The 16012-nt window shown below is 38.3% G+C and overlaps 1 protein-coding gene across 14 annotated transcripts in view; it reads left to right on the forward strand.

Moving 5' to 3' along the window:
* Positions 1 to 16012, forward strand: part of nfasca (neurofascin homolog (chicken) a) — a 167815-nt gene that overhangs the window by 140207 nt on the left and 11596 nt on the right. For 7 of the 14 annotated variants that reach the window (XM_044212838.1, XM_044212828.1, XM_044212864.1 and 4 more), the window contains 3 exons: positions 4393 to 4542; positions 6611 to 6739; positions 8941 to 9010. In XM_044212838.1, the coding sequence (XP_044068773.1) occupies positions 4393 to 4542; positions 6611 to 6739; positions 8941 to 9010 (349 nt within the window). Of the gene's footprint in view, positions 1 to 4392; positions 4543 to 6610; positions 6740 to 8940; positions 9011 to 10497; positions 10681 to 11295; positions 11338 to 16012 lie in introns of those variants that run through there. The other 7 variants (XM_044212873.1, XM_044212892.1, XM_044212933.1 and 4 more) reach the window with 3 other exon arrangements.

The following is a 16012-nucleotide window of genomic DNA, read 5'->3' on the forward strand; positions in this document are numbered from 1 at the left end:
CCAGTTCACTGTACAATTTTGGCTTGACCTCTCAGGTTTAAGACTTGACCAGCTCTCATTTTAAAGCTGCACTATCAGTATCTTTTATATGAACAATGTGACTATGTATAATATAGTTTTTTGATTGTAGCGATGAACCCACAGAGTCATCACTAACTGTATTTCCCATCAGCTGTGGAGCGTTTTAGCATCTTTCGGCTCACGGTTTTGGTATTCACGCCCTCAATTTTACTGTTTGGTACAGTCTCACAGCTTCATCAACGCTGTTTCCAGGGTGTGTAAATACGTGTATATATGTGTTAACCATGTCAACATTATAAGGCCACAATTTGCCAAATGTTTGTGATTTTTATCTTGTTGTGGAGTTCTGCCCTCTAGTGGCCAAAAAGCCAACCTGATTAATGCAGCTTTGATATTAGAGTTGATATTGTATATTTCCACATTTAACAACTTTAACAAAATCCAAAGTTTGACAAAGACTAGATTTGTTTAATCTTTTTCACAGGAACCTTAGCTTATCTAAGGTGTTAAGTGTTGGGGATTAGAGGAAATTACTTGATGTGAAAGACACCTTGATCTACAACAACACTCTAGTGGAAGTAATGGAAATACTAATGAATGATTCATTGTCCTTCTCATTACATAATTATTGCCATATTTTTTTCATACAGACTTCAATTACACCTCAATTGTATATTTTTGTTACCCCAAAATTCCTTGCTCAAGGGTTTTGCTGAAATGTGTCCTTGTCTTACTGATTCCCAAAACAACCTTAATGGAGAGCTCTTCTAGGCAACCATTTGTTGACAAGACAAACAAGTAATAAAAAAATAATCTAATGTTTGAACAAAGCAAGGCTAGAGCATAAAGGGGATACGACACGAAAGAAGGGAAAGGGAAAGGAAACATCTTCCTTTAGGTGTAAAGTTTTTAAATAAAAAAGTTTTTAAATAAAACAGAATATATATATATATATATATATATATATATATATATATAGATAGATAGATAGATAGATAGATAGATAGATAGATAGATAGATAGATAGATAGATAGATAGATAGATAGATAGATAGATAGATAACCTTCAACTGCAGCAGCAGTTTAAGGATGTGATATTTGCTGACGTCTCAATTTGAACTTTGTTAAAAAAGCAGAAGCTACAACAAACCACAGTCTGTGTGTCTGTCTTTCTCTCTTGCACTCTTTCTATCTCTCTTTGGTCTTTACATGTTGGAAAATGTTGATCATCATCATGTCACTACTAACCTCCTGTGCATCACAATGATTTCTTTTCTACACGCTGCCTGGCTTGAAATGGCTCGTGTTGGACCGGCACTGTGAATGGGCTGTTCGGCTTGCTGTCTATGAATTGCCGTTTGAATGTGTCACTTTTTTGGTCATCCACGCTTCCATATTCGCTTACTTTTGCTTTGGATTGCGTGTGTAGCACTCTTGAAGCCTGCTTTTATAAAACACATCATCCCTCCTTTTCTGGAGTCCCAGAGCTGGTTGAGATGGGATAGTCCAGCACTTACAAGCTATCTCTGTTATTGCTTTCTACATATTCAACAGTCTGTGATCTTTGATCAAGGACGAAAAGAAGGGAGAATGTATTTTTTATGTACTTGGGCAGTGGCTTTAATTCTTAATGATGTCTGAATATGAACAGAAAGAAAGAGGGAGGGAGGAGAGGGGGATGAGAGTGATCTAATGGTCTCCACCCATCCCCTGTTCTCCAAGGTCATATCTGAAAGCTTTGACTCTAAGGAAGAGTGGTGGGGAGCCCCTGACACTCCCCCACCTCCCATCATCCTCCCTTCATCCTCCCCCTGTCTTCCTGACTGTGACTCAGGAGTCGCTGCATGTCTGTCAGAGAAGGGTTTAGGTAAAGGATGGTGCTTTGGTGGCAAAAGAGAAGAAAACTGGAACTGGAAAAGGAAATGAGAAATCTTGCAAAAGGAAAGAAAATGGGAATAATTTTCAGGGTGTACTATAATTTGTACATTTTTACTCAGCTACATATTTATATTCCAACCTATTCTCACAAGAATATAATTACTCACAAGAGTTATGCAGTAGAAGTGAGAGAGCTGCTTAAATTTAATCCCAAGCATTCCCACAATTTACTTGTCTTTTCACATGACGAACACATAAAAATGGCATGACCACTTTGTAGTACTGTCATACACATCCTTTAATGATGGAGACTCATAATCTTCGTATTTTTTGTGCCCACAATGCATGATTTGCATTTAAAAAGATACAGCATGCTCATAATATAATCCAGGACATTTTTTAAAATCCTGTTAATTATCACATAGCAGCCTTTATTTACCTCAGAGAAGCTCACTGTTATTTGAACCAGGCTAAATATTACAAACAGGCCTTTATTTCTAGTTTCCCCTGTTTTATAAATACAGTCATGTCATACTTCTCTTTTTCTTATCAAGCTACCATAAATGAAACTCAACATTTGCTGCACACAAATCTTACATTTTAAATCCTTCCAGCAGCTCAAATGGCATAATTCCTCCTGTTCCTGGTGTGCTTTCCATTTTAAACATCTGTAGACAGTGTTGAGTTTTACTGACAGTAGCTTAACACAAATCAAAAGACTGGCAAAGTAGAGGCGAGTGGACTAGTGAATGAAAACAGTACTTGCGCTTAAAAGAGAATAGTGAGTATGACATGAGTCTGGTGTTGGAATTAGTGCTGTGGAAATATACATTATGCTGAATTTATCATGTGACTATTAGAGTACAGGCAATTCCACCCCTTCTCAATGTTTTTACTCTGCCTTTAATTGAGACTCTGTCATTATTTGAATACCAGCTTTTATTTAAGAATTGACCCTGTTCTTGTACATACATTTAGAGAAATCCATTTGCTCACCAGAAAAAGGTGAGGCAATATATGTATTGAAACATGAGGTAGTACAGTGGAACATAAGGAGGTGGGCTGTCAAATTAGTTACCTCCCAGCTTATATCAAGATATTTGCTGATGGGAAGTTTTTACTTTTTAGCTAAATGTTTTTCTTTTGTTGAACCATCAACAAACCCCAGATTAATCATGACCAGCTTATTTAACAAATTATGGAAACTGAATGTTGAAATGGAATTTAAAATGTGTCACTGTAGGATACACATACAGAGGAATGAAGCCACATTAATCATTTCCATCAAACACATTTCTGCTCTTTTCACAAAATGTTGTGAAAATGTGTTAAAAGGTTCAGATATGCACACTTGTGTTGGTCACACAAACTACAGCAAATACTGTCACTGGGAATACAAGTGTAATAGCTTGACCGACAGCAGTAATATAGCAACATATGGGATTGATAAAGTGAAGGTCTATGGTCTGAAAAAATATATAATGTTCAGGAGTCTCAATAAGGCACTTAAAAGACATTTGAATCGTTTTTTGCATTAACCTGAAAACACGAAGAACACCATATTATACTCGTAATACCAAACATCAGCCTTGGCTGAGTATGTTAAAAAGACTGGCGTGTCCTCTTGTTTCTGCATTAGACATTTTGTTTGGTTGGTTTAAGGACTGGTATTAATAGCATGGCTTTGGAATGAGTTCTGTTGAATGACATCAACCTTGTGAAATAGCTGATCGCATGGTGCATGATGTCACCAGCTCGTGCTGCCTTTTCCTTTCACTGCAACCTCAGTCATGCTCATAGCTCGCCATGTCATGACAGACACGTCTTTCAGCCAGAAAGACGCAGGTTGTTGTCGCTGTTTTTTGTTTTGACCTCATGGAGATAAGTATGGGCCTGTGAATAATTGAGACAAACAATGCTTTGCCCCCTAAGACCCTGTTGCCCAAGAACAAAGTTCTGTAACGGTCAATTTCAATTCTACCTGATGGAAACATGATGCACAATGACCAATTCATGGGGCAGTTTAGTTGTGGGAGACTTTGATGTTCACAGTATAGAGGTTTTGCCTGAAGGAACACCTACTTCTTGTGCCCCTCTTCTCCTTCACTCCCCATTTTAGATGAGTTTTCTCTGGAGAATCATGCCCTTGAGAGAAAATGTAGTCTCAGAGCCATAAAAGAGGAACATGAGGCAGAATGTGTCAGCTGAACTGGGAGTTGCACCTCATACATTAGGTATAGTTGCTAGAAGTATTAAACTACATCATGCATATGCTTCTATACTGTAAAGGGATGAATGAATCAATGTCATGGGGATGGGCACTGCATTGTTATCAGTCACAATTCAGTTCAGTAACCCTGCTATCACTCAGAGAAAACAGTCTCCCTGCAAAGCATCGTGATGCCGTGACCTTTGTTAGTAAGCACAGCCGTTACTGTGGAACGAAGGCCACACCCCCTGGAGTGTGATTGGCCCCTTTCTTGTGTCTCCAAGGCAACAAGACGGTGAAAGTTGTACCGGTGAAACAACAGCCCCCCATTACAGTGGCGGATCTGATCGCAGGCGCCAAGTACCATCTGAGGGTTTACTCCCATGAGCTCAACAGCGTCAGCAGCAAATCTGTCACCTTTAAGACCAAAGCAGGTGAGACCCCACCTGGCCAGGTGGAACTGGGGGTTCCAGCCAGGTGGGCTACTCTGGGTGCAAGTCTGTCAGTAGTATCTACAGTAACTCAGTCAATGCTGGGTGAGTTATTATGGTTTGTTCTTTAACACCATGCATGTTCTTCCAAAGGTAAACTCAAGTCAGTCAGGACAAAACATTTCACCCCCCCCATATTTGATGCCATCAAACTTCAACTTGGTTGTCTTTATGGGCAGTATCTAATTTATGAGTGGAAATAAAAGTTGAATTTTTGTGAGATGGAACTTTTGTGAATATCCACACTCCCTGTGACTTTCCACACAACTCACATGTTCTCTACTAACAAGTAAATACCCATAGATAGTTTACCTTGCCAAGAAAATGTCAATCTAGGTTATTCTTTGATTAGTTTGCATGGACATAATAAGCATAACAATAAGAATAAGCTATATACTGTAGTGCAGCTTAAGATCGTTATGTTCTTGAGACATACAGTATACTCATGATTAATCACAAAATATATTCAAATGATTATGATTAAGCGCACATGGAAGGGTACAAAATATGTTTCCTGTTGTTGCACCCGTCTTGCCAATTTGGCCAGTGTGAAGTATAATGGTAACTTGACCTGCTAAACTCAGTTTTATAGAAGGTGTAACATTAGACTAAAGCAAAGCTTAAAGTGCTCACTAGCCCTTATGTAATGATAGATGTCAGTTTAGCTACTGTGCTTTAGACACTTTGCAGACATGTCAGGTCATATGTCTGGTCCCATCTCAGTTAACCTGAATAAACGGTTGTTGTTTTTTTCTTTGTTACCTTGTAGGTGGCAAGCAAACACTAGCTGCTACTAGCTCCCCACCACCTAATGTTATATATGATGTGTTATCATTATTTGACCAGGCATGGCTAGTTTGCTACTTAGCTGTGGAAGCTCACCAATGGCAAAACTATTGAGTGAGCACAAAACAAATTATAGCATTTATCAATCTGAGTGTAATCGATGTTTTGAGCTTCTGGAGAATTATATCAGAGCAAGCAGTAATATTACTGGATCTGACCTGGAACTGAAGGCTCAGATGTCTAAGTAACTAAGTGAGTTCCATTAGCTTATTGGCTTAAGAGACTTTAACTGAGAAAGTGATATGACTCTAACAGCAAGGTTCATGGTTTCTGTTAAAGCCTGTTAGCCAAAATATTCTCCAGAACTTAAAATCTGATAAAAACTTTGAAATGAATTGATTTACAGTGTGCACATTCAAGATTTTGTACTCTGAATGCTCAAAAGTTTACTCTTAAATAAACTACCAAAAGACAAAATCAATCACATAACTGCAGAATTTGCCTCCTAAATTTAACAATTTTAATTCCACAAAGGTAGGATGATTGTTATACTGTAGGTTTAAATAAGTAGGTATTAATAGGTATTATTGTCTGATAGCTCTGGACCTCGGGATGGCCATCGCTACATGAGCTAAAAACCCTGTTTTGGCTAGCTGGCTATTAGGACAATGTGAGTTTCCTGTCTGATTCCTATCAAACAGTAACAACACTGCTCCACTTGTAAAGTGATATTTTTTTAATCAAAAGATTAACTTTCTTTGTCTGATTGAGCATATGAGGCCTCCAGTTTTGATTAGAATGTGTACATTTTTAATTAAATATTGGAAATGTTGCTGTTCTAATATCTAGTTAGAATTTCTGGTACCTGTCAAAGAATTTGTGTTCTTTCAGGTTGTACTGAAATCTTTCTGGGTGTGTTGGAAGTAACAGTTATCTTCACACCACAAACCTCCGTATCCCACACTTTTCTGATTAAAATTCACACACTGTGTAATGGAAAACAAGACAAACACCTTATTGTTATGGATGTACAACATCATCCTGGATATGAGCTTGGGGGCAAATAATGAGATGTTGGTTCCGAGTTGTTGACTTCTGCTGAGTGCTGTGGCATAAGAATAGATTGTCTGATGTGTTAGCTCTGACTCATCATGGTCCAGAAAAACACTCACTGTTTCCACTATTCTCTCTCTTCTGTGTGTGTGTGTTCTGTGCATGTCTCCAGCCTACATAGACCAGGTAGACATAGCCACTCAAGGCTGGTTCATTGGCTTGATGTGTGCCATCGCCCTCATTATACTGATCCTCCTCATCGTCTGCTTCATCAAGAGGAGTCGCGGGGGCAAATACCCAGGTAAGGCCTGACTCTGAAGCTTTGATACCCATTAGAAGACCAATGTTAGCCCCACAGAGCTGTCTGTCAAAGGTCAACAACATCAATAGCAATAGTGGATGGAGCCAGTGGTTCCCAAAATATTTTTCCCACTGTAAATTTACATTTACAAGTTTTTCTTTAATAATAAATTCAGTGTTTCTTAATACAGAAACACACTGGATAATCCTGGATAATTCAACAATATTAATGGGTAATGTTATGGCCACTGGATATAAATACTGCATTTCAATTTTATTTCTGAGAAATTACATTTTTTTGGGCAGTGTGGTATGTCAAATGCCTCTAAATGCTAAAACGTTCTAGCATTGTCAGAACACTTTGTCACTGTAATCAGGAACAAAACATCCCACTGTATTCATTGAATTGTTCAAAATAAAATGCAAAATCCCAAAGCGAATTGATTCAATTTACTGAATTTATCCAAAAAGTTCTACAAAGCTCAAACTCTAACGTCTGTCTGCCATTACCAACACAGCAACAAAAGTTGACGTTCTCTGATTGGATGTCGCTTACCAAACTCAATATTTTGCTCTGAAGTGATAACTAAATTTAGATGCCATTTGAACCATCAGCATTTTGGTAGCAAGGTAGCAAATCGGGAGTGATTCAGACGCAGCCTGGGATTCTTAGCTGTCTTCTCTCCTAAACTCATGTACACAGTTGTGTATCTTTAAGTGGCAGATGTTGGTTATGGTACTAATTTTGAAATATGTTATATTTCGTGTGATATCTAGGTTTTAATCATTTATTGTGAAGATATGTTTCATACTTTGATCTATTACAAACCACTGTGAGCTGTACCAAAAAAGCTGTTACTGTTGCATTTTTTTGGTTGCTAATACAAGTTGTTAAAATTCACAAACTGTCCTGAAACTGGAATGTGCTAGGTGTATTAGTTAGGACTATTTTAATGTCAGTACTTGTTCTTCTTTTAACTGTGGAAGTGTAGAAACCTGTGTAGCTGCTTAGAAGGAAAACAACAGGCCAATACTCAAAATGTCAGCGTCTGTTTTTAGTCAGCTGGCACAGGAAAATAAAAACTACAGGTCATCACAGTGCTAAAGACAAACAGCAACTGGCCTCAATTTGCCAGGTCAAGATGCACTTACACGACAAATAGGATGTTCAGATCAGAGTATATCAGTGTGCATTTGTGGATTTTGTTGAATATTTGATATAATACCACAGTCAATCTATTTATTACTCCCAAACAATTACTAATATGCACTTTTTAGTGTATTTTCCTTGTTCAGACAAAAATGAAAATAGTCTTCATTCGACATTGCTGCCAATCTACAGTATGTAATAATTTAATGGTTTGGAACTACAGAAATTAGAGTCGTGTTAATGTTTTGCAGTTTCTATAATGTCTAGGTGGTGGTTGCATGACTGGTTTCGCAAAATATCTAGGTAGGTGCTGAACTGTTATGCTGTAAACGTTAATAACTAACACCCAGCGATGAACTCAAAATCAAATAAGGATCATAACAGAACAGTGACAGACAGAAAAAGACTAATGAGAGGAGTTCACACACATACACGGGAGTTCACATCACACTCTACTAAAACAGGCTTGTAAGTCTCTTAAAAAGTGCACTGTGTTCCAAATCCATACTATAGTATACATGAATTACTGGCGGAGCAGCTCAGAAAACAGTAAAAAGAAGTCATAAATGAATGGTGTGAAAGTAAAGTAAAAAAAGTTTATAATTTTTCACACATTTTAGTCTATAATTTTAAATAGAAGCAATTTAACTGATGTCTTTCGGCTAGCAGCGTGTATCATGTCCTGTTTGTGCAAAATGATACATTATACTCATACATACTCATACATACATGAGTACATTCATTCATTTCACAAACTGCCAAAGTAGTGCACTGTCCACATTTGTTTGCTTTATAGTATCAGTTTATATGATGTAGTATTAGGGGATAAGTATGGACTTGGGACACAGTGCTAGTTAACAGTTTAATAAATGAAGGCTGAAGACAAATATATGGAACTAAATTACCAGATGAGGACTAACAGAAGGATTGTATGTTAAAGCTAACTCCAGGGACACCTCGACATGTGGATGGTTTTGTGTATCAAATCTAACCAAGACATCAGTGGGGTTCTCAGCAAAATGCTGAAAATTTGACTTTTGTTCTCTCCTCAGTCCGTGACAAAAAAGATCTCCCCTTGGACCAAGTAGATCAGAAAGACCAGGAGGGATCCTTTGATTACCAGTAAGTACAATCAAACAGACTGCTCTTACCCTGCATTACATGTCTGAATTACATCTGCACCACCTTCATCAGTGCCTAGCTTTGTTTGAACACTGGACCTTGAAATTATTTGAGGTTAATTTGAAAGTTTTTAGTGGTTGAGAGAATTTGTGGTAAATCTCATCTTGTTTACTATGTGAAGACTATGGAATTAGGTACTGTAGCAGAGATCATGAGATACAGCTGCAGTACGTGCGTGACAAATACAAACACAAAGACATTTCATTCAGTTCAAATGATAGTAATGTATGGGGTTTAGTGAAAATGATGTGTTAAAGGTTACATAGTATGGCTTACTTTAACATTCAAGCAAAGATTCACTATGGGACTGAACAGGAAACAATTCCTTTAAAATGATATTCTTAAAATAACAAAATCCCAACGACCTGCTATTTATTGACGCTGCTGGAAAGCTTAGAGCTCTCGTTGACAAACAAAGCCTTGTTTTGAATATTCATATTGGTATGCTGTCCATTTCCCTCTAGTTATTGTAGCGGATATGAGATCTTTTGTACGGTGGCAGAGAGACTTTGCTCAAATGTTGCTCAATGCTCAATGTTTAGAAAGCCCTCTTTTATTGGTATCAGATGCAACATTGTCACCAGTAATTCATGCAAGCACAGAGCAGGGTTTTTATCTATGAAATTCAGATCAGATGAGACAACACTTCAATTATGGAGGAGTTTAGGGCACAGAGGTGCCAGCCTTGATCGATTAGTGCTACAGGTGTGCTTGCAATTGGTAATGAATCATGGTGACTAGGGCTACTTCCAACACAAATGCGGATACATTAAAAAACACATCGTTTTCTCTCCATCTACCGTTTTCTACCCAAGACTAAAGCTTTTCAAAAAGGCTCTATAGATAAATGTCGTGTGGCGTCTTGACACATCTTTCAGTTAATGCTACATTATGACTAAACATAAACGTCTTAACATAGCTGCCAAGGAACTACTGTTAGCCTTAGTTAGCCAGTAGCATTAATGACCTGCAGTCAGCTCACTATTTTATACCAGTGGAGTCATCTGAACAGAAACAAAAAGATATGATAACACCTGTATTGTGTGATTGGCTGAGACAAAGAAAGTCGGAGGCAACAGAAGAACCTGTAAAGACCAGTCATATCTGTCAAAATAGTCTATCTATCCAATGTTATCCAAAAATCTTAATTACCATGCCAACGCAGTTTTGTTGTTTGCCAACGAACCTGTTTCCTGTAAGATGTGAAAATGTAGTCCCGAAAATCTTTGTAAATCTAGACACCAGTTCTTAAACCTTGCCTCATGTGAAGTAGGCACATACTGTACTTTGTTGTGCTGTGGACTTTTATAAGAACAACTGAACATACAGTAGGTCATATTTCTGTAATGTGAGGATGTACTGTATATACTGTAGAATGTGTCTGTACAGTATGTCTTGGTAAGTGATGTGTCTTTTGCTCCTTCCAGGTCCCACTGATCTCTGTGGCTTCATTCTTCTTTATGAAGAATAAGTCTGTCTTTTTCTGTATCTGTCCACTTTGACTAAAACTTGTTGAATTTAACCTGCTTTTTCTAAATCTAAGATGTACATGTTCTAACTCAGCTGTGTGAGAGTGCCACTAAAACGTTTACCTGTAATTGTAGACACTCTAGACTGAGAAAAAGCCTCTGAATCTGACCTTGGATCTACTGATACATATCAGTACACATACAGCAAGGATCCTGTCTTTTCTAGTATTCAGACTATCTATGTTATACCTATGAAAAGCACAAGGGAATGTACATACATACATATTGTATCTAATCATTATGTAGCTCTGCTTTAGTGTAAAAAGCGTAAAATTACAGTCTTTGATTGACACAGCAGTGCATCTGATATTAAAATTCAGAAGATAGCTCTATATGAATGTGCAAAAGAGGCACGATTAACATTTATTATCACCTGAGAGGTGCTGGGCTGTTGTGTGTCATTAATCCCTATCCAATGTGTGAGATCCTGTTTTGTTTTTTAATCAATAATGAGTCTAACATTAATACCCAACCCCTTTCTCACAGTCAAGGTCATTGCTTTACTCTGATTCTGACTCCGTCCCTGGTGTCCACTCAGCTCTGTGTGTGCGCGTGTGTTTGTGTGCATGCAATGATTTACATGCATGTATCATGTGGAGCTTGTTCTCCTTCCTCGCTCTTTCTTTCTCTACACTTCCTCCCTCTCGCTGTCTCTCCTGCTTCCTCACGTCTCGTCCCTCTCTCTCCCCCATGCTGAAATGGGTCATCTGTCCCTGACAGGAACGAAAACGAGAACAGGTACTTTGGTTTCGGCACGGCATCTCTCTTGACCTGTGCATGTCAGGGGGGAACAGATGTCTCCACTGAGCTGGGGACAACAGGGTGGATAAGGTGTAGCTTATTTGGGGAGACGAAAACAAGACAATCTGCCCGATTCACGCATTGCTGGCTCTTTGGTCAGTCTGCAAAGAGTGCACAGTTTTCATTCATGATGTCAGCAATATCAGTTTAACTGACCTGCATTAGATTTTAAAGCACTTTTTGAACAATGTGATACACAGAGGAGACCTTATAGAAAGTAGCTGACACCATAGTGAATAGATATGATTAGCAGAGAGATGGACAGGATGCAGTGCAAGGCTTTGGTTCCTTTATGGGTGTCAAACTGTCAGTCCAATAATCAACCAAACTATCTCCATGTCAACAACCAAATCTTCAGACCTGTTCATTTGTAAACAAGACCAGGGCTCCCTGGCACTCTGGTTTCATGATGGTCACATGACATTCAAGTGACACACACAGATATACAGTAAAGGACAGAGCCGTGCATTTGTCGGTATGCATGTTTATTGCAACTGGTCCCCCAAAAGACATTTTATTCAAAGAAGTATGTGGCTTCAGTCGCAAAACTAAACCCAGAGAAAGAAAAAAAGGTCAGCAAATGTTTGCCACCTATCAGATTCCTTGGTTTCAATCAGGAGGCTAACGCCTTGGCTCAGTAAGTAAGAGCCCATGTAAGACTTTCTTTAAGCATTTAATACCTCAAGGCTGCAGCTCTCACTCAATTTTCTAGTACTATCTATCTATCTATCTATCTATCTATCTATCTATCTATCTATCTATCTATCTAATTGAGATTGTGAAATAATACATTTTAACTGAGAATATAAATATATAATAAGTTCAGAGCTGGAGTCAGGAGGTATTTAGCCTAGCTTAGCATAAAGATAAACAGCCAGCTTGGCTCTGTCCAAAGAACAAAATACTCCTACCAACACCTCTAAAGCTCACACAGAAACGTCCCGAACACAGCAAACAACAGGCAGAGGGCAGGGTCACCACCACACACTTCTAGTGGGTTATAAGTGAAGATTGAGAGGGATTTTTTTTGTACAATTTTTTTTTTTTTTTTTTTTGGAAAATCCTACTTATTTTGCCTTTAACCCACACATAAATAGAAATATGAAAACCACAATTTGTGATTTTAACGGTAGTAAGATATTGGAGCTATTCCTTGATAAACAACAGTTTATCCATCTACCACGTACTTTGTGTCTCAAGCTATAGCAAGGGTTTCCAGATACGGTTGGTTAGCACAACATTTTGGTGTAGGCTTTGGTATAAACCACACACTGACAATTTTACATTTCTGTTTATGTACAGACTAAACACTCAAGACACACTGGATATCAGTTTCTCCCTGCCTCCAGTCTTTATGCTAAGCTAGGCTAAACAGGTCATGAGGTCGATATTGATGTTCTCATCTCACTATTGTAAAAAAAAAGCAAATAAGTGAATTTCCCAAAATGCTGAACTATTCCTTAAAAGCCTGGTTATCTGGTGATTAGTCAGTGTGTAGTTACTGTAAATGAACCAAATTCAACAAAGTTATTTTTTGTGCAGGTGGGATCATTGCCACAGTCTCTCTTTCAGTTGTTGGAATAGACAACTTCTCAAAACTGAGACATACTCTATAATAACAGATTAATTCCAAAAGATCCTCCATCACCCTGGTGATAAATGTTCTGTTTTTAAATCGGATACTTGGTACATAGAAAATAACATAATTACACAGTGATTACACAGTAGACCAATGTGAAGGGAAATCATATTCCAGGTAAGATGCATTATCTCCCAGAATACAGCAGAGCAGCTGTTCAGGGCTATTTAAAGGTTCAGAACTAAATATAAAATGCCTCTGGTTAATCACAGCCTCGGTTCAGCCCTAGGCTCTTATAGAGTCATACGGAAAGAGCACATTAGCAGTCTCAACAACATCAATTAAAACACACAGACCATGGCCCCCTGCCACACAGTGAAAAATGTATTCTTTTATTGTGTGGCTCAAAGCTGCTCAAAGCTCAACAATAGAGTAGTGATTACACAACTCCATTGATCTTAATGTAATATTGTGCAGTGTTGCCTGTGCCTTTCTGTTACCCCGAGTATGGATCAGTCAATACCCAAAGACCTTGTCTCGAACTTCATCCTTTAAATAAAAGAGCAAAGAAGCATCCGTCCCCATAACTACATCAGGCTCTTAATGGATCAGCTGTTCCAGCAGTACAAGCAGGCAGACATAGTGATCCCAGAAAGCAGCCTGAGTGAACAGTATGGGAGGTCTTGTACCTTTTTTGTCCCAGCTAAAGAACTAACATGTTTTTCACCCTTCTAGAGGTTAATTGCATTGTTTTTCCTCCGCTGGCTGACATTTAAAAAGCATCTGCCACCAGGTGCGTTGGGCGAGAGATGGCAAGGGAAATCAATTGGGGTTGTAGTGAGGGCAGGGGGGCAGGGCGAACTATGTTTGGCACAATTTGACACCCTTAAGGAACTGATTTAGGCAACAAACAACTGGAGAGCATTTGGAGGACAAAAGACTGAACAAACACTTCAAAGAGCCAACCAAAAAAAGTTATGACCTTGGATCCATGAATCTCGAAAGTAGAAAATTCTTCAAAGTAAAAACATCAGGAATTTTACATGACACAAAATTTCTTCAGTGCATAGCCTTTCCTGTTTACTCCATCTTGTTTTGCATTCTGTCTTCTTTCAGAGGATCTTCAGTAGTTTTAGTGAGAATAATTAAACATCATTATCTCTTATAATAAAAACTGTTTTACTTTTCATCCCGCATGAAAAACACATGGGATTTTATAGTGTAGTTATTAAAGGATAAATCTATTAAAGGATTTTTATTAAATTTAAAGGATAAATTTAGTTTAACCTGGGTCTTTATTTTCATAGCATTGTACAAACCAAGTTAATTGCTCAGATCTGGGAATGCGGCAACATCACTTAAAAGAAGTCAGATGGGTCAAGAAACGCAAGCCCTCCAACCATCAAACAGGTTGTAAACAAATTCATTTGGAAGAGAAAACAAAGGTGAACAGTAAAATTATTACCCAAAATGTCAATTGTAAACATCCATCACAGTTCACAGACCCACTTCCTGCTCCAACTTGGACCTGCCGTACTTACTGTAGTTGTGCGCACACAGTGACATTTCAGATGAGCTCACTTTCAGTTTGACCTCCACATAAAGTGGTTTAGATAATTTCGATAAACTGTTGTCTTACTTACAACCCAGTCCTATTGCCAGACAAGAACGTTTGTATTGTATGAATGGATGACGTAAATCATGAGGAATTATTCAGTTAGGATACTGGTTACAGTCTATCTGACTGCTCGTGTTTCTTGACCTGTCAAACTTCGTTATAGTGAAGTCCCCGTGTTCCCATGTCTCAGCAATTGGTGACTTCAGTGTTATTACTAATAAAAATGATGTACAAAACTACAAAACAAGACCCGAGTCGTAACAAGCTGGAATAAGATGGCCCCGACACATGCTATGCTGCCATTTTCTCATATGGAAAATAACGAAAAATACAATAATCATTTATTTTATTCAAAGTTCAAACTTTATTTGTTATGTCATTAGGATTATGATGAGTTAAATGGATTTAACTTCACCCTTGGCAAAGATATATAAAAGCTAATGTTCCTCATGTTCTTACATCGACATTGTTAGACCTCCTTTTCATTATCTGGCTATTTAGCATGTCTGGTTATCCATCTGTCTCATGACTGTCTTTCTGTTCTACCCACCCCACTTTTTTGTCTGCGTCCTTTGTGTCTTTTGGGATTTATTTTCCTCATTGGTCCAAAGGTCTCTTGAAAGGTATGAAAGGAGAAGAATCTCCTCTATCGCCACCTGATGTCCTCTTAATCCTGCTCTAAGAAAATCATCATTTTCTGTTGCTCATTTGCAGTGCATTTTAATTGATTGGTCTGTTAGAGCCATTCCAAATTAAATAACATCCTAATGATTTTTATCCATCAAATTAAAGCATTTCAAAGCATGGTTAATCCGATGTTGGCTAATAACAAACTCAAATGATGTTCCCAATACAAGTTAAGCTGAAGTAAAAAAAATAATACAAAACACAGAGTGTTGACTTCCTGACTCTATAGTCATGTTAATCTGTGTCATTTTCATGAGATTTCGTGAATGCTGCAGATGGGCGAGTTTACGTTTTACTATGCAAGGAAGGTTATCTGAAACTCACTCCCATTTTCTAAGTTACTTCCCCCACCTTTGCTCTTCTACTCAAAAAATCACCTAATCAGATAATTGAATCATTCCCGACTCTGCTGTCTTTCATTCTGAAGACATTTTGAAGTCACTCTCTCTTAAAGCCACCCAGCTCAATGAAGTTGCTGGTGCAGTACGGTCAACAAATGAAAGGAAGCTTGGCAAATGTGACCAGGGCAGGCAGTTTAAAAAAGGCTCTGCCTCTTGGCCAGATTTATTTAATTAGCTGATAGAGATGTAATCTTGAAGCGTTTCAGTGCCACTGGTGCATAGAGAGATGTCCTTCTGACTGACTCCTGGCACACTCAAAGGGCATCAAACCACATATCCACTCTCTATCTGCCAGCTGCTGTGCTGCTCACCTTACTGCACACTGCA

This window comes from Siniperca chuatsi, linkage group LG2 (genome assembly GCF_020085105.1).
Source record: "Siniperca chuatsi isolate FFG_IHB_CAS linkage group LG2, ASM2008510v1, whole genome shotgun sequence".
Classification (NCBI taxonomy): domain Eukaryota; kingdom Metazoa; phylum Chordata; class Actinopteri; order Centrarchiformes; family Sinipercidae; genus Siniperca; species Siniperca chuatsi.